Genomic DNA, 25,644 nt, shown 5'->3' on the forward strand with positions numbered 1-25,644 from the left:
TACCATGCAATAATAAAGACCAAAACCAAGCCAAACTGTTTAGTTCCTGTTGCCAACATTACTGTGAAGAGAAACTGAGGCAGAAATATTTCTTAAGACCAGGATAGTTAATCCATCAGAACTCCCAAATAAATCTTAATTTAAAGATTCATGGCAACACAAGGGACAATGTAACCGCACATTGAGGTATGGGTGCTTCAGCCCTTTAGGTCCATGATGACATTTTTACATTAATCCCATTTGCCCATACTTTACCTGAATACTTCTGTGCCTTACCTATTTCAGTGCCTGTTAAATTGTATCGTAAATATAGTGATTTTACCCAATTCCACCACCACCTGTGTTGATGTGCTTAAAAAAAATCACCTTAGATTTCCTTTCTAACTCCTTCCCACCATAAACCCATGTACTCTTGTTTTTAGGGAAAAATTATCTACCCTACCTATGCCTTTTGTAATATTATATACACACATCTATCAAATCACTCCCTCAGGCCCCTTCACTCCAGTTTAGCAAATCCAGGTAACATCCTAGTGAACAGCTTCTCTCCAGCGCAACTATATCCCTCAAATAGTGTGGTAACCAGAACTGCCTACAATATTATAAAGTGCAGTCTAACCAGAATTTTGCGAGGTTACACATAGCATACCAACTTTTATATTTTATGCCCTGAGTTATGAAGGCAAACATCTCCTTTACTAACCTCCTGATGAAGGGTTTTGGCCCGAAACGTCGTCACTACCTCCTCCCATAGATGCTGTCTGGCCTGCTGAGTTCTGCCAGCATTTTGTGTTTTGTATTTATTTTCAGCATCTGCAGATTCACTCGTGTTTCCTTTACAAACCTATCTACTTGTGTTGTCACTTTCAGAGAACTATGAAGTTGAACTTCAATGTTCATCAACATTCCTCAGTAACCTATCATTTACTGTATATGTCACATCCCAAAATACACTCATCAGGATTACATTCCATCTGTCTACACTCCAACCAACTTTCCATCTGATCTTTATCCTGCCGTAGCCTTCGACAACCTTCCACGCTAAGCACACTACCTCCAACTTTCATGTCATGTGCAAACCTACCAATCATACAGCTTACTTTTAAAAATGCAAAGTAGAATATATGTAAAACTGCATTGTCAACCCACTAAGGAAGGGATTAGTGTCGGTTGAATGGGTGATTTAAATGATTAGTGTCAGATGAATGGATGTTATGTAAATAGTGTTATTTACATAACACTATTTTGATTGGTTTGTTATTTGATATCACACCTTCACCCAAGAACTACAGAACTGGAATTTTAAGTGCATGTTTAAAAATACATTTCAACACCACATGGCTTGATGGAAAACAGTCATTTCCAAATTACAAATTAAAAATTAATTCCAAAGAAAGTGGGTGGGGAAAAAGCTGTAATTATAACATTAATGAACTAGCTAATATTTGTACGAGTTGAATGTTTTCCTAACCACAAGGAAGCTGAGACCATAGTCGTATTCCAAAGAATTACAGAACTGGAACCATACTGCACAAAAATGGGCCTTTTCAGCCCACCTTGTCCATGCCACGTGTGATACTCATTGACATTAATCCCATTTGCCCGTGTTAATCCTGTATTCCTCAGTGTCCTTCCCTATTCAAACACCTTTTAAAAATTTAATTGTATCACCTTTTGGTTGCCTGTTCTAGGTAAATATTCAAAGATCCTTTGAAAAACTTCAAACCTTCTCCCTTCTCATCTTAAATTTGTGCTCTGCTTCAAGACTTCCCTGTCCTGGAAAAATGATTCTGACTATCAACGATCCTATAATTCTCTGTACATCAACACTGCGAAGGTTCCTGATATTTACTCCACATCTCCAAAGTGAATTTGACCACCCAAAGTGTATTATTTAACACTTGGATTAACTTTCATCTCTCACCACTCCACCCAACATCCTTGCTGTATCTTGAGACGTCCCTTACTACCTACACATCCATAAATCTTCGTATAATCTCCAAACTTACTAATCAGACCACCTACAGTGTGAGAGGGAGAGGGAGAGAGGGGGACGGAGGGAGAGGGGGAGGGGGGAGGGAGAGAGAGAGAGGGGGAGAGAGAGGGAGACAGAGGGGGACGGAGGGGGAGGGGGAGGGAGAGAGGGAGCGTGTTTGTGTGTGTTGCAAACACAAAGACTTGGACTAATGATCAGGAAAAGGTCTCTAAACAATCTAAGGACATTTCAATTCACTGAAGTAAATAGTCTAAAGATTAAAGATTAGCCTTATTTGTCATATGTACATTGAAATATACAGTAAAATGTGTCATCACGCTTCTCACACAACACAGCCTGTCCACAACTCATTAATCCTAACCGTACATCTTTTGGAATGTGGGAGGAAACTGGAGCACCCAGAGGAAACCCACATAGTCACAGGGAAAACATATAAACTTACAGACTGTGGCAGAAATCAAAGCTCATTTGGTAACTATTAGCACTGGAAAGCGAATGCACTGTCATGTAACTGTGCCACCCCTACTGGTAATAAAAGAACTAGAACAAACAACTGATGATAATAATAAAAAAAAACAAGTGTTATTAAAATCTATTCTTTACCTTAATGATATTTTGGGTGAGAAATTCACAGTTCTGTCCTTCCAGGCCTAGATATTATTTTGGGCCCACAGCAGTATAATTGCCATTTAAATGCTGTGTGAAATGGCTTCACATGCCACAGAAGTATCAAACGCACTTTGACTTACTCTTGATCCTAGCACCTGCTTTGTACATCACAAAGATCCTTCCAAAGGCCCTTATGAAAATATCTAGGAACATGTGCCAATCTACTTGCGTTGATACTTGTATGATTGACCACAGCATATCCCATTGAAGAGAAGAAGTGTAATCTTCATAGTGAATAAATTCTCAAATATATTGTGTGGCACTTAATGGGATAAATGTAGAACAGTTCTAGAAGCCAAAATTGGGTACACAGATGCAGCATATTTCTATTCTACCACAATCTGTCTTTTCCCTCATTCTAATACAGGTGTCCCCTGCTTTACGAAAGTTCACTTTACGCCACCTGGCTTTTATGAAAGACTTACGTTAGTACCTGTTTTCGCTGACCGAAAGAAATCTGAAGAGGATTTTCACTTTTATGAAAAAAGGCGTGCCGCTTTAAATTGTGTTTACCTCGAGAAAGACTACCATGACCGTGAAGCCTTGCACAGGCAGGTGTATGCGCATGCGTGTACGTGCTGTTTTTTTTTCTACAAATCAGTTTTGGCAAAATCTTCCCGATTCTGGTAAGTGAAACTACACTGTACATACATTATTTCTACTTTATAAAGGCTGTATATTTATCATATCATTCCTGCTTTTACTATATGTTAGTGTTATTTGCTATAGGTTTTATGTGTTATTTGGTTTGATTTGGTAGGTTATTTTTTAGGTCTGGGAACGCTCAAAAATTTTTCCCATAGAAATTAATGGTAAGTCCTTCTTTGCTTTACGACATTTCGGCTTAAGAAAGGTTTCATAGGAATACTCTACTTTTGGATAGTGGGGGAAACCTGTAGTATAATCAATTCAAAAGACCTGCCTTGATTCAGCAAGCAGAGCATTTCAAGCACAGCAAAAGAAAGGTGTATCTAATCTAAACCTTATAGAACTATATATCAATGAGAAGCAAATGCTATACTTAAGAGTAAAACGACCTCAGAACCAAGTCAAAAACCATAACATGTAGGAGCAGAGTTAGGTCATTCAGCCTGTCAGAGCAAAGGTCTATGTCAAAACATGACATGATTGGCAGCAGCCACTATTAAACAATGATGATGCATCACATTAGCCAGTTTCAGTCAACTTACTTCATCCATGAAAATATCAAGAAATTTAATTACAAAAATATTGTTGAAAGCCTCATTGAACTATTCTAGGTAGCCACAGATACAGTTGCAAGAAAAAGTTTGTGAACCCTTTGCAATTACATGGTTTTCTGCATCAATTACTCATAAAATCAAACACCATCTGCCTGAACTAATAACACACAAACAATTGTACTTCGTCTTGTCAATATGGAGTACACTATTTAAACAATCGCAGTCTAGGTTCAAAAACGTTTGTGAATCTCTGGGGTAATGCCTTCTACAAAAGCTATTTGGAGTCAGGTGTTCCAATCAATGAGATATGATAAAAAAGACACAAAAAGTCAGATTACTGACAGATCCTGCTCTTCTTAAGAAATATGTTATGAGCACCAAGCCTTGATCAAAACAATTTTCAGAGGACTTTAGGAGAAAGCTTGAAAAGGCTACAAAAGCAATACTAAAGACCTGAATGTTCATCTGTCCACAGTAAGAGAACTTGTTTACAAATGGAGGAAATTCAGTACTGTTGTTACACTCCCTAGGAGTGGGCGTCATACAAAGATCACACCAAAAACACAATGTACAGTGCTGAAAGAGATGAAAAAGAATCCAAGAGTAATAACAAAAGGCCTGCAAAAATCTCTAGAACTTCCTAAAGTCTCTGTTCATGTGTCCACTGTAAGAAAAACACAGAAGAATGGTGTTCATGGAAGGACACCATAGAGGAAAACACTGCTCTCCAAAAAAATACATTGCTGCATGCCTCAAGTTTGTAAAAGACCACCTGGATGTTCCACAACGCTTCTGGGACAATAGTCTGTGGACAGATGAGACAAAAGTTGAACTTTTTGGCAGAAATGCACAGCACTATATTTAGAGGAAAAGGCACTGCACACCAACACCAAAGCTTCAGCCCAACTGTGAAGCATGGTGAAAGGATCATCTTAGTTAGACACTGCTTTGCTACCTCAGGGCCTGGACAGCTTGTAGTCACTGAGGGAACAATGAATTCAAAACTGTATCAAAACATTTTATAGGAGAATGCCAGGATAATGGTCCATCACTTAAAGCTTAATAGAAGTTGGTTGACACAACAAGACAATGATCCAATATACAAGAGTAAATCAACAACAGAATGGTTTAAAAAGAAGAAAATTTGTGTTTTGAGATGGTCAAGTCAAGAGTTCAGACCTTAGCCCAATTGAGATGTTGCAGCATGACCTGAAGAGGGCTCTTCATGCATGGTATCCCAGAAATATTGATGAACTGAAACAAGAGGAATGGTCTAAAATTCCTCATCGCTGTTGTGAAAGTCTGATCAGCAGCTACAGGAAATGTTTGGTGGAAGTTATTGCTGTTAAAGGAAGTTCTGCCGGTTACTAAATACAAGGGTTTCATACTTCTTCCAGCTTGGACACTGAACGATTAAACAATTATTCAATAAAGGTATGAAAAGAACAATTGTTTGTGTGGCATATTGCATTTGTCTATTATTATGACAGAAGATGAACAGCCCACATTTTATGAATAATTAATACAGAAAACCAGATAATTGCAAAGGGCTCACAGACTTTTTCTTGCAACTGTAGGTCAAAGTGGAAGTGGGGTGAATTGCATTGGAAGACAACAGGAAGCCCACGATCTCCCCTGTGGAGAAACAATAAATACTTTGTAATGTAGTCACCCAATCTGCGTTTGTTTCCTTGCACGGTTGGAAAGGAAGAATAAATGTAGTCATTGCATCTCCTGTGGCTCAATGGTTGCTAGGGATAGAACAGCTAACCAATGAAACATGAAGGAAATAATTCCACAGAATCACTGAAGGAGGGGAGAAGGAAATATATCTGGTGGACTGTAAGACAGAAGAGCAGAATGGGGTCATCCAGCCCATTGAATCTGCTCTACCACTCCTTCATGGGGGATTTATTATCCCTCTCAAACTTATTCTCCTGCCTTCTCCCTGTAACCTTTGATGATAGATAGATAGATAGATAGATAGATAGATAGATAGATACTTTATTCATCCCCATGGGGAAATTCAACTTTTTTTCCAATGTCCCATACACTTGTTGTAGCAAAACTAATTACATACAATACTTAACTCAGTAAAAAAAATATGATATGCATCTAAATCACCGTCTCAAAAAGCATTAATAATAGCTTTTAAAAAGTTCTTAAGTCCTGGCGGTAAAATTATACAGCCTAATGGCATTGGGGAGTATTGACCTCTTCATCCTGTCTGAGGAGCATTTCATCGATAGTAACCTGTCGCTGAAACTGCTTCTCTGTCTCTGGATGGTGCTATGTAGAAGATGTTCAGAGTTATCCATAATTGACCGTAGCCTACTCAGCGCCCTTCGCTCAGCTACCGATGTTAAACTCTCCAGTACTTTGCCCACGACAGAGCCCGCCTTCCTTACCAGCTTATTAAGACGTGAGGCGTCCCTCTTCTTAATGCTTCCTCCCCAACACGCCACCACAAAGAAGAGGGCGCTCTCCACAACTGACCTATAGAACATCTTCAGCATCTCACTACAGACATTGATGCCCTTACTAATCAAGAACCTATCAACTTCCCCTTTAAATATACCGATTGACTTGGCCTCTAGTACCATCTGTGGCAATGAATCCACAGATTCAGCACCTTCTAGCAAAAGAAATTACTCATCTCTGTTTTAATGGACATCCTTCTACTCTCAGTCTACAAACGCAAGGGGCAAGATGTATAGTGTCACAGGAGCAGTACTTGATTAGCAGGATGTGAGGATGCATTAAAGAGTTTGCTAAGGTACTATGAATGGATGAGAGGATGAAGGTGAGAAAACTGTGGAAAAATGGGAGGTTACTCACTTTAGAAGGAAGAATGCAAGTAACTGAAATGGAAAGAAACGACATACTATAGTAAAAAAAGGAGCCGGAGAGTACATGAAGCAAAAGGATCGGCATGCAGGCATTTAAATACCAGGGGCATACTCTTTTCATGGTTGTGAATCTTAGAATTTTCTACTCAAAAGAAATATGGACCCTCAGAATGTATTCATTATAGCGATGATAGATATTTGAATCACGAGGGAGATGAGGGATAAAGAGAAAGAATGTGGGAAGTGATGTTGAGGCCACGATTGTTTGAGCTTTATAGTGAATAGTGCAATATGCTTGACTATATTGTGCTCAACTCCATTCACAGTTCCTCAGCATTTGAAGGCACCTTGTAAATATTTAGGCAAATAATAACTACACTGCATGAATATTTCTTGTTCCCTACCTACAGGAAGGGACTAGGAACATTCATGCAGTGCAGTCATTATTTCTGTGTCTACTGTCTTCTGTAACAGGAGACTATATAGGGGACATTGAATACACTAAATTAGAAACACAAATCTGGATTTACAACCAAACTTATTTACAGCTATTTTTGGGATTATTCCATTGGAAGCAGGATATAGTATATTCCTCAAACACAAGGAAATCTGCAGATGCTGGAAATTCAAACAACACACACAAAATGTTGGTGGAACGCAGCAGGCCAGGCAGCATCTATAGGAAGAAGCACGGTTGATGTTTCGGGCCGAGACCCTTCGTCAGGACTAACTGCTTCCGGAATACAGTATATTCCTGCTTCCGCTCAGTGGATGATAGCCTTTTCAACCTTATTGGCTAAGAAAGTCATTTTACTTAAATGGAAGGACCCTAACCCTCCTACTGTCTTTTATTGGCTTTCCTCTATCATGTCCTGTTTAAATCTAGAGAAAATAAGTTGTCGGACATTGGATACATCCTTTAAATTTGAAGAAATCTGACGACCTTTCATTCAATATTTTCATAATATCTGATTTTTGTACTGATTCTCTTCAAGCTATTTTTTTCAGAACCTTGGATTTGATCAGAGTCTCTCTTCTCTTGGTTTTTCTCTCAGGATGGACTGCCCAGTCCTTTTTTTCCCTGTTTAGAATAGTGTTTTTTTCTCTTTTCTTTTATATAAAAATTTCTAATAGTCCTTCCTTTCTTCATAAATTGATAAGAGGAGAATTATACATTCCATACCAAATTTATACTTTGTAGATCAACACTATGTGTGATTCTGATATTGTTTATTTTACCTTCTGTCTGTACTGCTATTGACATATATACCAGAGATATTCTTCCTTCTGTTTGTATGCTGTACACACTTTTAAAAAAAATCAATAAAAAGATTGAAAAAAGAAAGAAAAGAAACACAAATGAATTGCTATTTCACCTGGAAGGTATATTTATGGTGGGACGGTCATGTATTTTGTATAGGGTGGATAGGGAAGTGAGTTGCTTTATTGACACTGTGTAAATTTGCATTGTTGAACTCCTGTCCCAAGTACGGGACTATCTTCACCAGTATGATTGAAGTAATTTAGAAAGACAGCTTACTATATTTTCTCAAAAGTAGCAAACAATTGCCTAACCAGATACACTTACATCACTTGAATAAGAAAATATTAGCTTAACTGAGATTCTATGATGCAGGCTAGTTTTTATCCTGTCCTATCCTGCTTCTTGAATTTTGATGGCTATTTCTGAGAACCATATTAGAAGCTACTTCTACGTATCCTCTCAGGTTTTCTTTACTTAAATTATCATCACAACATGCAAAACTTAACAGTGATTTTAGCTGAACTACTTGAATAAGGAGTTAAAGATAAATGATTCATGTTTCTAATCAATGAACACTTAGGCTGACTGATCGCCAATAGTAATCAAGTGCAGATCGGAGTAGTCATAAAGAGAATTTTCAGAAATGAATTGTCACTGTCTCTCTGACTCTAATCATTTTGATGTGCTATTCAAAGTACTCTTAGGAACATGTATAAGTGATCCTGTTCTTGTTAATATTAGATTATGAATGTCAGTTGCCATTTTACTATGAAGACAAGGGAAATGAACCTCAAACTTATCCTTCATTAAATATTAACAAAATGTAAATATCATGATCGCAGAATTGAATTTCTCCCTTCCCAGTCTAATAATACTGTAACTTATTGCTAACCATATGGGTATTTTAACTCAAATAGATCCAGGATTCAAAGTGCCAGTTCACTCTGTTACTTATTATCAAAGCTGCTGTTGCAGCTACTAAAAAAATGAAAATGCAAAGAATACAGTAACTAAACAATAAAAATAAAATTTACCAAATTAGTCTTGATATCTTTAAATAAAGTTTACTATCTTGCTAAGTTAATAATAGCTTCTGTTGCTCCAACAATGGAGAAATTCAAAACTATTTAACACAAAACAAAATGAACAATCTTACCAAAGAAACAGTCCATAAAAGGAAGTCCTTAAAATGGTGACCTCAATCACCTAATGTTTGCATCATACTTTATAAAATAGAATAATAAAATTGTTCCAGAATAGGGTATGTCTTTTTGGCAATTGAGTCCAAGCTGCCTCACTGTAAAGTATTTAGTTACATTCCCCTGCAATTTCTCACTAGTTCTATTTAAACTTTTGGAAGATCTGTATGGCTTTGCTTCCACTACCCCTACAAGTAGTGAGCTTCTGATGAAGGCTGTGTCCCTCCCTCTCTACCCCAGTGGTTCCCAACGTGGGGCGTACGCCCCACAGGGGGGTAATTTGATTTTTAAGGGGTACAAATCGAGGATGAGTTATTAACAGTGAATTTTTTCTAGTAAGTCTGAGTATGAGTGTGTGCGAGTTAATACATATGTGTATACAATGCTTTACAATTCTACCGCCAGGACTTAAGAACTTTTTAAAAGCTATTATTAATGCTTTTTGAGATAGTGATTTAGATGCATATCATATTTTTTACTGAGTTAAGTATTGTATGTAATTAGTTTTGCTACAACAAGTGTATGGGACATTGGAAAAAAAGTTGAATTTCCCCATGGGGATGAATAAAGTATCTATCTATCTATCTATCTATCTATATACAGTATGCATACATAAAAATACTTGTGTGTATGTACATGTGTAATTGCATATGTACTGTATATATAGTGTAACACCATCATTACAACCATCAAATGGCTTTCATAATTAAATTAATGAATTGACTGATGTAGGAAGGAACGAATGAACAAGTCCAAACGCGTAAGAAACTCGTACGAGGTCGCGCCAATGCTGCTTTTTGCAGTAGCTTTCGGTTCTTGGTGGTGTGAAGGTGTGTACATTGTGTCATCTCTTTTAAACGGTGTATCTGTCTTTGTATGCTGTAGAAATGAATCGGCATTGTTTTATTTATTTATTATTATTATTATCTTAATATCACTTAATGTTCTTTTTTTTTACAATTTCTTAGTAATTTCTTCCTCAGAACTTTAACAGTCCTTTGGTTCTTTTATTTTTCTCTTTCATGAATGCCATGTTCTTTGGAAGCTTGTTTAAACCAAGTTAATGGTCTTTTAGGCTTCCTCCAGGTGAATAGGAGTTCACTTTTTGAATAATAAGAATTATATATCGCCACAGGGGGCATCAGGATTTTAGAGGTGATTAGGTGGGGCATGGCCAAAAAAAGGTTGGGAACCACTGCTCTACCCCATCTAAACCTACCATAAATTTGCAAACCTCTTCCAAATGACCCTGCAACCACTTTAACAGAGAGCAACCTGAGCAAAAACAGTAACATTAGTTTTTCCTTTTAGTTGTAAAAATAACTCACTTTGGACACTTTGTAAATCTCATAACACCAACATCAATTGTCGTTGCAATTTGTGCAACATTTGACAAGGCAGTACGATTCTCAAGTTAGTGGAACACTGAAAGCTTGAAACTGCTAATAAATGTTTAAGCAAAGCCATGTACTTTCAGCTGAATACTGCTTTGACTTTGAACTTTACCACTATGTTAAGCGCAAACTATAGATAGTATTTAATGAATTTTACAAGTAAATGAGAATTCACTTGTCTATTATTTCACAAAACATCTTTTTTTTTAAAAGAAGTCCTTGTCCACTTACTTTTGCTTTCTCAAAGTCGAGATCCTTCCCAATTGTGGTTAATAACCTACATAAACATTCTAATGACTCCTCATCATGGTTTTTTAGAAGTTTCACAACACAGTCGTGCATGATGGCTTCTGTTAACATTTTAAGTTTGAACAGTTCACCAATAAACTTAATGTTTCCAATAGATCTTCTACGAGCCTTGTCCTTGGATTCTTCTAGCTCATCTTGAAGCCTGGACTTCTCTTCCGACTGTAAAAAAAAGGTTGACAATGTTAATTTATTCAGGAATTTTCACATACAAGAGGAAAAAGGCAGAAAATTTGACTAAAAATTAAAAATAAATTGGGAGCTGACAATCAGGTATTTTCAATTTTTCAAAGCTATTTAAATTATGTTCAATTGAAGCAAGAGGCAGAGAGTGGAAGACTGAAGGCATCGCGGAGAGAAGGTCGTTTTTCTTTCAACAGCTCGGGGAAAAGAGGCTAGACTGCACAGGCATGTGATGTAGCGTGCCAAGGTTTAAAAGAAAGACTGCCATATACAGCAACCATCGTCGTAGCAGCCACCGTTGGTGTGGACTGAATTGGAGTGGGACGGCTTTGGCTCAATCAGGCTTCGGTGAGAAACAGGCAGAGGTGAGCGTAGGTTCTGGTAAGTTTCTGTATTCTTCTTTTTTTTTTGTTCAGACTAGAGAATACGCCAGGCAGGATGTTGGAATGCTCCTCTTGCAGGATGTGGGAAGTCAGGGAGACCGGACAACAATACCTGCAAGAAGTGCATCCAGCTGCAGCTCCTAACAGACCGCGTTAGGGAACTGGAGCAGGAGCTGGATGACCTCCGGATCATTCGGGAGACTGAGCAGTTTATAGATAGTAGCTTCCGGGAGGTAGTTACACCTAAGGAACAGGGCATAGGTAATTGGGTTACCGTTAGGTGAGGGAAGGGGAAAAGGCAGGAAGTGCAGGGTCCCCTTGTGGCCATTTCCCTCCAAAACAGGTATACCGATTTGGATACTGTTGGGGGGTGGGAGGGTGGGATGGCTTACCTGGGACAAGCTGCGGCAGCCAGATCTCTGGCATTGAGTCTGGTTCTGCAGTGCAGAAGGGAGGAAGAAGAGGAGAGCGGTAGTGATAGGGGACTCCATAGTCAGGGGTACAGACAGGAGATTCTGTGGTCGTGACAGAGACTCCCGGATGGTTTGTTGCCTCCCGGGTGCCAGGGTCAGGGATGTCTCTGATCGCGTGCACAGCATTCTGAGGTGGGAGGGTGATCAGCCAGATGTCAAGGTACACATTGGTACCAATGAAATAGTTAGGAAGAGTCAGGAAGTCCTGAAGAGTGAGTACAGAGAGCTTGGTAGGAAGTTGAAAAATAGGACCTCGAGGGTAGTAATCTCCGGATTGCTGCCTGTGCCACGTGCCAGTGAGGGTAAGAGTAGGATGCTCTAGCAGATGAACACATGGCTGAGAAACTGGTGTAGGGGGCAGGGTTTCAGATTTCTAGATCATTGGGACCTCTTCTGGGGCAGGTGGGACCTGTACAAGAGAGACGGGTTACACCTGAACTACAAGGGGACCAATATACTTGCAGGGAGGTTTGCTAGTGTTATTGGGGAGAGTTTAAACTAGATTTGCAGGGGGATGGGAACCAGAGTGCCAGAGTAGATAGTGGAACTGGAGTAAAAATAAATGATGTTAGTAGTTCATGAAAAGTCACAAATAGTAAGGTTGTGTGTGATGGTAATAATCTTCTGAGGTGTGTATATTTCAATGCGAGAAGTATTATAGGAAAGGCAGACTAGCTGAGGGCCTGGATTGACACATGGAATTACGACATCATAGCCATTACTAAAACTTGGCTACAGGAGGGGCAGGACTGGCAGCTTGTTCCAGGGTTCCGATGTTTCAGACGTGATAGACGCAGAGGGATGAAGGGTGGGGGGGGGGGGGGGGCGGTGACGTTGCTAGTCAGGGAAAATATTACAGCAGTGCTTTGGCAAGACAGATTAGAGGGCTTGTCTACTGAGGCCATATGGGTGGAGCTGAGAAACAGGAAAGGTATGACCACATTAATAGGGTTGTATTATAGACCACCCAATAGTCAGCGAGAATTGGAGGAGCAAATCTGCTGAGAGATAACAGACAACTGCAGGAGACAGAAAGTTGTGATTGTAGAGGATTTTAATTTTCCACACATTGATTGGGGCTCCCATACTGTTAAAGGTCTAGATGGGTTAGAGTTTGTAAAATGTGTTCAGGAAAGTTTTCTAAATCAATATATTGATGTACCAACTAGGGAGAATGCAATATTAGATATCCTATTAGGAAATGAGTTAGGGCAGGTGACGGAAGTGTGTGTATGGGAACACTTTGGTTCCAGTGATCATAACGCCATTAGTTTCTATTTGATCATGGATAAAGATAGATCTGGTCCTCAGGTTGAAGTTCTAAACTGGAAAAAGGCCAAATTTGAAGAAATGAGAAAGGATCTAAAAAGCATAGATTGGGACAGGTTGTTCTCTGGCAAGGATGTGATTGGTAAGTGGAAGGCCTTCAAAGGAGAAATTTTGAGAGTGCAGAGAATGAGGTGTGATTTGATAGAGGTATATAAAATTATGATGGGTATAGATAGAATGAATGCAAGCAGGCTTTTTCCAGAGGCTAGGGGAGAAAAAAACCCAGAGGTCATGGGTTAAGGGTGAAGGGGGAGAAGTTTAAAAGGAACACTGGGGGGGGGGGGGGGCTTCTTCATGCAGAGAGTGGTGGGAGTGTGGAATGAGCTGCCAGATGAAGTGGTAAATGCAGGCTCACTTTTAACATTTAAGAAAAACTTGGGACAGGTATATGGATGAGAGGGGTTTGGAGGGATATGGCCCAGGTGCAGGTCAGTGGGACTAGGCAGAAGGGCCAAAAGGCCTGTTTCTGTGCTGTAGTGTTCTATGGTTCTATGTGTGTATACTATATAGGTTGACCTTGGTATTTGGAAGGAAACAGATTTCAATAAAAGGTGCTTTCTGAAGTCAAATTCTGTAAATCAAAAGTTGAGAGAAATGCATTGCTAGTATGATGCAATGTATTCCAATGGACAATGAATGGTGAGTTATTCATTATTTTGAAAAGTAGATTCACTAATCAAGAACACATACCATTAAGAGTAAATAAATTTGTCTCAAAGAAGGAGAAATAATTTGTAATTCTTATTTTGCACTCGTAATGTTTATGACTAAATTTTTCTTAATGTACTAAATAAATCATTAATTTTTACTTCTGCTACTGCCAGCAAGTTTAAAACCACTTCTAAAAAAGTCTTGAATTTGAACAATGTTACACACTCAAATTTAATGCAGAAATTACACACTAACAAATCTGCAAATTAACTTACTTATTTACAACTAAATAACAAACTATTCACTAAAAATGATCAACATCAAAATAAATTATTTCCAGAGAAAAATGAATGCTTTTGGTGAGGGGCATATTTAGTGAGTGACTCATGTAACAGATGTGCAAATCTAACTAAGTTTGCCTTTCCACTGAATATGAAGAAAATTTTCAAATAGTTCTTGCATTGCAAGGATAGGCTGGCCACATGTATTTTGAAATATCTCAAAAATTCACTAAAATTGTAATGTTTGAAAGTTTAAACAATAAAGAACAACTTACTCCAGTGAACATATTTAGTATTATAATAGAGCATAAGCTAACCAGATTTAAATGATTACACAGCGTCCATTGCACTTAATTCTCCTGGCAGTCTTCAGTCACCCAGTTTCAATATTTGATTGTGATATATTCCCCCTCATTTTCTAAATTCCAAATTTATTGGAGCAATGTTCCTCATCCACACTCAGGAAATAGTTATACCAAAGCATCCACAATTGGAAACACCCTATTGAGTAAGTAAGGGACTGAGAAAACTGTAAAGATTTTTGTGGAAGACTGAAGAGATTTGAAAGATCTTGGAGAATCCTGTCATGTTGTACATGATTGTCCAACTTGGCAGATGATGTCACTATTGCTTACTTAATGGAGCATTAGGCATTTTCCTTTCCTGCTGGGTGAATTTTTACTGTGGATTTCCTTGCAATTATTTTGCTTATAGTATAACACAAGCTGGTGCTATTCTGCCATTGCCTAAAATAGTTAAAGGTGTTACCATTCATGCAACATGAAACTTGAAATGTAAAAATAAATTTTAACAAATTTCAGCCTCTGGCTTTTCCCCACTACTCCCACATATGACCCTAGCTGAATCTGTCCTTCACCTCTCCCCTAATGGTTCACATTATCATCGTTCTTCCTGATCAGATTCTAGTATGACTAAGTTTTACATTCCTGCCTATTGCCCTGCAGCAGCTTTCACCACCCTCACCTCCCTCCTCCTAGCTTCATTTTCCTTTAGTTTTTTTTTGATTGCCTCATAATCCACCTGCCTCCATTTCCAACTCCATGTCTTCTCCCCTCCCCTACTTGGCTTGATTTTCCCATCATTTTTCTACCTACCGTGTCTACCAACCATCTCTGGCCATTGCCTAACACTCTCCCCTCCACCTTATACTGCCCATCTCCACTCCGCACTCTCAAACTTGATGTAGCCTTCCCACCCAAAACATTGACAATAGCTTCCCCCATCCCCAACCCTGCTGAGTTCTTCCAGCAGATTATTTGTGCTGTAGATTCTAGCATTTGCAAACTCGTATTTCTTCAGGGATTTACAGGAGTCAGTGGAGAGGTTGCATTTCTTCTATCTGCCTGGCAATCTCTTCTTGGAACAGAGTTGGGAACAGTGGACATGGGCTGTCCAGAGCCAGTGATATCAAATCAGAATCAGGTTTTATATCACTGGCATATGTCTTGAAAGTTATTGTTGCTTTGCAGCAGCAGCAGTACATTGCAATACATAATGGAAGAAAACTAATAAATTACAAATAAATAGTGCAAAAAGACAGCCAAAAAAAAAGGGGGATGTAATATTCATGGGTTCATTGTACATGCAGAAATCTGATGGTGGGGAGGAAGAAGCTGTTCCTATATCTCCTCCCTGATGGTAGCAATGAGAAGAGGGCATGTCCTGGGTGACTGGGGTCCTTATGATAGACGTGCCTTTTTGAGGCATCGTCTTTTGAAGGTGTCCTTGATGCTCGGGAGGCTAATGCCCATGGTAAAGTTGGCTGAGTTTACAAATTTATGCAGCTTGTTCTGATCCTGTGCAGTGGCCCCTCCATACCAGATGGTGATGTAACCAGTTAGAATGTACTCCATGGTACACCTGTAGAAATTTGGTGACATACCAAGTCACCTCAATCTCCGAATGAAATATAGCTGCTGTTGAGCCTTCTTTGTAATTGATCAGTATGCTCAGGATAGGTCTTCAGATGTTAAAATGCAGGAACTTGAAACTGTATATCCTTTCCACTGCTAATGAGGATTGGTGTGTGATTAGAAACATAGAAAACCTACAATACAGGCCCTTTGGTCCACACTGCAGTGCTGAACATGTACTTACCTTATAAATTACCTACGGTTACCCATAGCCCTCTATTTATCTATCCAGGAGTCTCTTAAAAGATCCTATCGTATCTGCCTCCACCACTGTCGTTGGCAGCCCATTCCACGCACTCACCACCGTCTGCGTAAAACAATTGCCCCTGACATCTCCTCTGTACCTACTTCCAATCACCTTAAAACTGTGCCCTCTTGTGTTAGTCATTTCAGCCCTGGGAAAAAGCATCTGACTAGCCACATGATCAAAACCTCATCATCTTAAACACCTTTATCAGGTCACCTCTCATCCTCTGTCACTCCAAGGAGAAAAGGCCAAGTTCACTCAGCCTATTCTAATAGGTCATGCTCCCCATGACTTGATTTCCTCTTCTGAAGTCCACAATCAATTTCTTGGTTGAGTGCAAGGTTGTTGCTGCGACATCATTCAACTAGCTGAATTATCTTGCTCCAGTATGCCTCCCTGTCACCATCTGAAATTCTGCCAACAATAGTTGTGTCACTGGCAAATTTACAGATGTCATTTGAGTTGTGTCTAACCATAGTTGTGGGTGTAGAGAGAGTACAACAGTGTGTTAAACACATATATTTCAGGAGCACCAGTGTTGATTGTCTGTGAGGAGCATATATTGTTTCCAATTCATACTGACTGCAGTTTCCCAGTAAGGAAGTCAAGGTTCCTGTTGCAGAGGGAGGTACAGAGGCCCAGGTTTTGGAGCTTTTTGATTATAACTGAGTATGATTGTGTTGAATGCTGAGCTGTTATCAATTAACACCAGCCTGATATAGGTATTGCTATTGTCCAGATGATCCAAGGCCTAATTGGAGAGTCAGTGACATTGCACCCACTGTAGTAGACCTGTTGTGGTGATAAGCAAATTGCAGCAGGGTTCAGGTCCTTGCTTACGCAGGAGTTCATTCAAGCTATGACCAACCTCCCAAAGCACTTAATCACAATAGATGGGAGTGCAACTGGGCAACTCTGACTGCAGCAGTGAGACACCAGTTGGTTGGCCCAGGTTTTCAATGCCCTACCAGGTACACTATCAGGGCCTAACATTTTGCAAGGGTTCACTCTCTTGAAAGATATTCTGGTGTTGGCCTTCGAGACAGAAATCACAGGGTCACTGGATGCTGCAGGGATTTGCACGTATAGTTTTATTCTCCCTTTCAAAGGATGCATAAAATGTGTTGAGCTCATCTAGGTATGATGCATCACAGCCATTCATGATGTTAGGTTTCGCTTGTAGGAAATAATAGCTTGTAAACCCTGCCAAAGCTGACATGCATCTGATTCTATCTCTACCTTCAGTCGGAATTGTTTTCTCGCTCTTCTGTAGGTTGTACCTGGACTTGTACAGTTCTGGATCACCGGTCTTGAATGCCACAGATCTAGCCTTCAGCAGACTACAGATCTCCTGGTTTAACTAAGGCTTCTGGTTTGGGTATGTTTGGTACATTCTTGAAGGCACACACGTCCACAAAGATGTTGAAGAAGTTGGTTTGTCATTCAGACTCGAATACTGTCCAGACCATTACTCAAAGGAGTCCTTTAAGCACTCCTCCACCTTCTTCATGGTCTTTACCACTGGTGCTGTGGTGTTTAGTCTCTATGTGCTGGGAGTAAAAGTACAGTCAGCTGATCGGACTTTCCAAAGTGTGCCGTGGAATGGCATGGTAAGCATTCTTCTTGGTGGTATAACAGTGGTCAAGCATGTTGGCTCCTCTGGTTCCACAGGTTGGTGGCAGTTCTTCAGAGACTTCTTCAAGATGGCCTGTTTGAAATTCTCACAATGATAGGGAAAGCATCTGGGTGTAAATGGGTATGTTAACCTGGGGAGAGAATGCTAATATTGGTTCAGTTATCTTGCCAGTGGATTTGGAAGATTTTGCTGAGACAGTGTTGGCAACATTTTTAGAGTTTTGAGTTAGCCTGTTCTGGGTGGTGCAAGTCTCAGAAAATTGAAGTTAGGCAAGGATTATCACTGCAGAACACACCACGAGTTTCATGCCAGACATTAAGTCTTGATCTGCAAGCATGCTCTTCCTTAATTGGCTGAAGATAGTGTTGGCACATGCTCTAGGCAACCAGCAAACTTAATTTTCCAAGTCAGTCAGCTTTTGCAGTCACGTGGCTCTTCACATATGGGAACTGGTCTATGTTTTCCAGGGGTCTGCCATGTACCTTAATTTTTGAAGCATAGCATTTGTACAATAAGGCAGGTTGTTACAGGATCTTTGTCTTGAGAATGTCATGTATAAGGTCCATATACTCTCATATGCTTCAGTGTATAAGTCAGCTTAGCTACTCAATGTGCATGTGCCAGCATCTGCTTAGCATTAAGGGTGAGATGAACTTGATCGGAGTGCAGGTATTATAGGATAAAGAATTTTCCACTTGTCTTGTAGATTAGCTCTACTGCAGAAGAAAACAGATTGGAGAGGGTCCAGAGGAGCTTCTTGAGAATGATGTTGGAAAAAAAAAGGGTTAACATATGAGGAGCGTTTTACGGCTCTGGGCCAGCATTCGCTGAAGTTTAGAAGAATGCGAGGGGATCTCATTGAAACCTATCGAATATTGAAAGGCCTAGATTGATTGGACATGGAGAGGATACTGCCTACAGTAGGGGAGTCTCGGACCAGAGAGTGCTGATTCTGTGGAATTCATTGCGATGGATGGCTATACAGGGTGGCAAAGCCATTGGACATATTTAAAGCAGAGGATGATAGGTTCTTATCACAAACAAGAGAAAATCTGCAGATGCTGGAAATCTAAGCAACACACACAAAATGCTGGAGGAACTCAGCAGGCTAGGCAGCATCTGAAGAAAAAACTGTCTTGGCCTGAAACACCAACTGTACTCTTTTCCATCAATGCTTCTTGGCCTAAGTTCTTCCAGCATTTTGTGTGCGTTACATTGATAGATTCTTGCATCAAAGGTTATGGGGAGATGGGGCACGAGAATTGGGTTGAGAGGGTTAATAAATCAGCCATGGTGGAATGGTAGAGCAGACTCAATGTGCTGAATGGCCTAATTCTGCTCCTATGTTATATAATCTTGTAATCAAACTAATCTACCAACAAGATAGCTTCATCATTAACTTACTAATAATCCTGTCCTTCTTGATCATTTTTCTCCCAAATATCTATTCTTTCCTCATCCCCTTTGCAACATAAAGCTAATGTGCTTTCTCTCTCAGCTCTGATGAAAGATCTTTGATTTGAACCATTAACACTGTTTCTCATTCCAGAGAATCCTGTTGACATGTTGAGTGTTTCCAAAATTTTCAGATTTTATCGCAGATAATTTTATGCTAGCTATAAATCACAGCAACTTCATAACTATCACTTCTTCAGTTGCAATATTTCAACAAGCTTCCTCGTCTTCCAAAGAAAATTTGTTCAGTTGAAAAATTCAACTGAACTAACACAATCTGAATAAACACAGGGAATTAAGTAAAATGTATAGTTTAATCTGGCACCATTCATGAGCCATTTCTCCCAAATAGTTTGGAAGTTTCAATACTTCACCAAACTGTAACACTTTAAGACATACAGCAGCCTACAGCAGACTCTCACATGTAGCAACGTTTCTCAGTAACAATGACCAAAGGATGAGGATTGACCAGAACATCAAGGAATATCAGAATCACATTTATTATATGCCATGAAATTTGTTGTTCTGTGGCAGCAGTACAGTGCAATCCACAAAACCAAACCAATAAATAAATAAATAAATAAATAGTGCGTAAAATAGTGTTCATGGTTTCATGGACTGTTGGAGTCCATGATCTGACAGAGGAGGGAAAGAAGCTGTTCCTAAAACGGTAAATGTTTGTCTTCATGCTTCTGTACCTTCTCTGTGATGGTAGTAATGAGAAGAGGGCACTTCCCCGATGGTGGGGATCCTTGAAGATGGATACTGCCTTCTTAGGATGTCCTCAGTGGTGGGAGGGCTGTAACCACGATGGAGCTGGCTGATACAACAACTCTCTGCAGCCTTTTGGAGGATCCATATCAGGTGGTAATGCAACCAGTCAGAATGCTCTGTATTGTACATTTGTAGAAATTTGGTAGAGTCTTTGGTGTCATAACAATTCTCCTTGCATACTTTCTTCATGACTGCATCAATGTGTTAAGCCCAGTACAGATCCTTTGAGATCTTGACATCAAGGAACTTGAAACTGTTCACCCTTTCCGCCGCTGACCCTACATCATGACTGGTGTGTATTCTGACTTCCTCTTCCTGAAGCTCATGATCAAGTTCTTAAACATGCTGATATTGAGTGCAAGGTCATCTTTGCAACACAACTCAACCAGCTGATCTATCTCAGTCTTGTATGTCTCCTCATCGCCATCTGTAATTCTGACAACAGTGGTGTCATTGCCAAATTTAAATATTGCGTTTGAGCTCTCTCTAGCCATAAATTCATGAGTACAAAGAGAGTAGTGCAATGGGCTAAGCACGCATCCTTGAGGTGCACCTGTGTTAACTTTCAGCAAGGAGATGTTATTTCCAATCTGTATTGACTGTGGTCTCCTCATCCATCTGCAGAGGCAGATACAGAGAGCCAGGGATTAATTCTTGCCATAACCAATCTCTCAAAGCAGTTCATCAAAATAGATCCGAGTACTACTGGGTGGTTGCCACTGAGGCAGCTCCCTGTTTTTTTTTTGGCACTGAAGTGACTGATGCCCTTTTGAAGCAAATGGGAAACCCTGACTGCAGCAGTGAGAGGTTGAAGATGCCCTTGATCACTCCAGCCAGTTGGTCAGCAATTTTCCTTATAAGGTGTGTGAGCGCACACATCTTTTGCTACTAGGAATTTAAATTGCACACAGAAAGACTGTCCCCCACAACCTCATTGGCATATTAAGTATATTTCATGATCGAACATCATCACATTTCCTTTTCCAGATTCTGACTCAGATGGTGTTGACAATGTGAAGTTTGCGATGATTTGTCTGCAGATTTTAGAAATGGCTTATGTATACTGATTTTATTGAAGAAATTATTGATTCACTATGTTAAATTGCAAAGAATCAAAGGGCGTGAAGTGCAGAAGAACTGCTAGTCCTTTTAAAGCTTCATGAAACAGTAGAAACTGCTACACCAAAAGCTCATGAGGTCAGGAAAGTGCATCTAGGAGAAATATTTATGTACAGTACTGAAACTGGTGTTACCTAGAGTATTGTTGTAATGCAAAAGTTGCTGTAGAATTCATAAGTGGGAAGAAGTGGAAAGATATTTGGAAACTTGACTGTTCAAAGCGTCATTTAACAAACAAATCATATAAAGAGATGGTGTGCAAAAGCTCCAGCGAGAATTTTTGCGCACACACTTCCTCATTACAAATTAGAGGGAATTTTGTTGATCAGCACTGGTTTTCAGTACCTGCTGGGATACCATTGGGGCCTGACGCCTTGCAAGAGTTCAACCTCTTGAAGGATGCTCTGATGTCAGCCTCCGAGTCAGAGATCATAAGGTCGCCAGATGATGTGGGAATTCACACAGGTGTTGTGTTATTCTCACCTTCAAAGCATGCCTAACTGGACCCACTTCCCTGAAACTATGCCATGGGATCTCTAATCTGAGAAGTTTGACACCACTATCAATGTGTCTTATCAAAAGTCAGCACCTTCATCTTTGCAACATTCCTGTAGCACACATTAGCATAGAAATTTCTTTTTGAAATTAATTAAAACATAGTGCTTAGTTTAAACAACAGCACCAAAGGACCATCAGTTTAAGTTGCATCATTTAGAAAAGGCAGCTATCAATGTGTTCCAATCATTTACAAGCAGTTAAGAGAAAAATTCTTATCAGATACATCACATAAAGACATGTTAAGGCTTCTTACTTTAATAGTAGCATCAATCTCTTTCTGCTTCTTCTCATTGACAACATCATCTGCTTTGTCCTTTTCAAATTCTTTCTGACATCGATTTAGTAGTAGCTTACGGAAATTCACTGAGACACCTGGTTTATCTGACACTGGGACTTTCAACTGTGAATGGAAATGATCACATCATTCAATGCAAAGTTTACAATACAATACTATGGTAGTTACACTCCCTTTAAACACATGAATGTTAAAGGAAACATACTAAATTACTGACATCCCCCAAATTCTCATTGGTTTAAAAAAAGCCATGATACCTAATAGATTAGAGTGAGTTGGAATGCTCAATACTGAACAATTGGTGGAAATTTTCTGTACTTTTATTTTCAACTTATGATAACTGATCACTGTTTCACATTCCTGTGAACATTTAACTAGTGAGAAATTACAGTCTTTACACAAGCCTGCCTATATCCACTACAGAAAATGATGTGTAGTTATAATTGTCTTTGTTTAGTCACAGATCAATATAGCTTATCCTAGCCTGGTAGTTAATAGTACCACAGGATAATTATTGTTCGTGTACAAATTCCTCAATTGCACAGAACAGTACAGCCAGGAACAGTCCCTTCGGCCCATAATGTTAAGTTTGTAATAAAATGGCCAACTAAGCTAATACCATGTCTACTCGATGTCCATATCCTTCCATTTTCCTTACATTCATGTGCCTATCTGAACATCTCTTAGAAGTTCTTAATGTATCTACCTCTACCACCACCACAAACAGTGCATTTCAGGCACCCACCATTATCTGTGTAAAATACTTGCCCACGACATCTCCTTTGAAATTACCCCTCTCACTTTCAATGCATGTCCTTTGGTATAAGACATTTCAAACCTTCAAAAGCTGTATTGTTTGTCTACTCTATCTATGCCTCTCTTAATCTTATAAACCTCTGTTAGATCTTCCCTCAACCTCTGCCTCTTCAGAGAAAACAAGCCAAGTTAGTCCAACTTCTCACTATATCACATATCTTCTAATACAGGCAAAATTCTGGTGAACCTCTTCTGCACCCTCTGCAAAGCCTCAATATCCTTCCCACATTTGGGCAACCAGAACTGCATGCAATACTCCAAATGCAGCCTAACTAGAGATTTATAATGCTACAATACAACTTCCTCACTTTTGAATTCAATGCCTGAACGAACAAAGGCAAGCATGTCATATACCTTCTTAACCACTGATTAACCTGTGTAGCGACTTTCTGGGAGCTATGAACTTAGGCCTCAAGATACCTCTGTTGGGCTTGCCCTTAACAGTGTACTGTCTCTTTCTATTTGACCTACCAAGATGCAACACCTACATTTGGCGGTGTTAAACACTTACTGCAATTAATCTATATCCTGTGGTATTCTTTGACAGACTTCTACGCCACCCACAATACCACTAATCTTTGGATCATCTGCAAACTTATTAACCGATCCATCTACATTTTCATCCAGGACATTTATATATATCACAAACAGTAGAGGTCCCAGTACCAATCCCTGTGAACCTCTGGCTAGAATAAGTTTGTTCAAGCACTACCCTTTGGCTTCTATGGCCAACCCAGTTCTGAATCCAAACAGCCAATTTATGAAGATGCCTTGCATCTTAATCTTCTAGATAAGCCCCCCCCCACCTCCAAGAGATCTTGTCAAACTCCTTATTAAAGTCTATATAGACATCTACAGTTCTACCTTCATCAATCACCCTTGTCACCTCATTAAAAAACTCAATCAAGTTTGTAAGATATGACTTGCTCCGCACAAAGACATGTTGCCAAATGCCCATGAATCCCATCCCTAAGAGTTTACTCCAATAACTTCCAGACCACTGACATGAGACTCACTGGTCTATAGTCTGCAGGATTATCCAGGGTTCCCTTCTTGAAAAATGAAACATTAGCTACTCACCAGTCCTCTGGGACCTTGCCTGTCCTGTCACTAGAGGACATGAAGATAATGGTCAAGGTCCCAGCAATTTCATCTCTTGCCTCTCTTAATAACCTGGAGTATATTCCATCAGGCCCAGGGGATTTATTCACCTTAATGCTCTTTAAGAGACCCAACACTACCTCCTCCTCTACCTCAAAATGTCCTAGCATATTAATATACTCGTACTGGTCTCCTATCTCCACATCCATCTCCTTGGTAAATGCTGATGCAAAGTACTCATCAGTGACCTTATGCATATCCACTGCATCCAAACAAATGTTCTCCCCCCTTCTTTATCCGACAATATATAATAGCCATTTAGATTAGCTAAGCCAAAGAACAGAAGTGCATTTTGGCAATATTAAAAATTTCCCAAGGCTGAAATGGCTAATACATGGGTGCATGATTTTAAGGTGATTGGAGGAAAGTATAGGGTAGATGTCCGTGGTAAGTTCTTTACACAGAGGTTGGTGAGTGCATGAAATGCCTTGCCAGGGTAGCGGTAGAAGCAGATACATTAGAAGCACTTGAGAAACTCTTAAATAGGTATATGGATGATAGAAAAAAAATGGAGGGCTATGTAGGACGGAAAGGTTGACCTTAGAATAGATTAAAAGCTTATGGGACGCAGGATTTGTACTGTACTATTCTGTTCTAAGTTCTAATAATGTATTTTGAAAATGCACATGCTGCTCTTTGGATGTTTAAAATAGTCAAAAGGGAATTTAAATTTGCAGTTTTGAAAATATTAGTATGCAGAAGTAAAATGCATATATTGATGTTTGTTGACCTACCATTGTGAGGCAGCGACACATGTTGGCATATGCTACTGAGAAATTAGGTTCATCAATTGCTTTCTCAAACACTAGGTCAATAACCCCTTTCAGCCTCTCTTCTGTATCTATTGTCAGCTCCTGAACTTGTTTCATCAATTGTTGAAACATTTGTGGTGTAAGTTTGTTCAGGATGCTTCTTACTCGTCGGAAAAGTTCCTGGAGTGAGTATAAACACAATGACAATAATTAAGAGCAAATTTCTACCGTATTAGTTTCTAGAAAATAATAGCATGCATGGAATTTATTAAGATGACTGAATTGTAAAGCATCACAATAAGCAGCAGTAACAAAGATAATGAGCAACTTTTTTGTGTGATCCTGAACTGTCACCTCACAGAATCCATTCCCACAATGACAGATTTAATATGAAAATTGATTCACTGTTACAGAGTAACACACAAAACGCTGGTGGAACTCGGCAGGTCAGGCAGCATCCATGGAAATGAATAAATAGTCGATTGGGCTGAGATCCTTCTTCAGGACTGGAAAGGAAGGGTGAAGACACCAGAATAAAAGAGGTAGGGGGAGGGGAAGGAGCGTAGCTAGAAAGTGATAGGTGAAGCCTGGTGGGTAGGAAAGTTAAAGGGCTGCAGATGTAGGTTTGTAGTCTAGTGTAGCTTTCTCTGTTTTTTTTTAATTATGTAGTTTGGTCTAGTTTTTTGTACTGTGTCATGTAACACCATGGTCCTGAAAA

The 25,644-nt window shown here is 39.5% G+C and overlaps 1 protein-coding gene across 19 annotated transcripts in view; it reads right to left on the reverse strand.

The window, feature by feature from the left end:
* eif4g3b (eukaryotic translation initiation factor 4 gamma, 3b) overlaps positions 1 to 25,644 on the reverse strand; it is a 314,500-nt gene that overhangs the window by 31,023 nt on the left and 257,833 nt on the right. For all 19 annotated transcript variants that reach the window (XM_073031699.1, XM_073031706.1, XM_073031707.1 and 16 more), the window contains 3 exons: positions 24,909 to 25,106; positions 22,156 to 22,302; positions 10,805 to 11,041 (listed from right to left, as the gene is read on the reverse strand). In XM_073031699.1, coding sequence (XP_072887800.1) covers positions 10,805 to 11,041; positions 22,156 to 22,302; positions 24,909 to 25,106 — 582 coding nt within the window. The remainder of the gene's footprint in view (positions 1 to 10,804; positions 11,042 to 22,155; positions 22,303 to 24,908; positions 25,107 to 25,644) is intronic.

Source organism: Hemitrygon akajei, chromosome 29, assembly GCF_048418815.1.
Source record: "Hemitrygon akajei chromosome 29, sHemAka1.3, whole genome shotgun sequence".
NCBI lineage: Eukaryota > Metazoa > Chordata > Chondrichthyes > Myliobatiformes > Dasyatidae > Hemitrygon > Hemitrygon akajei.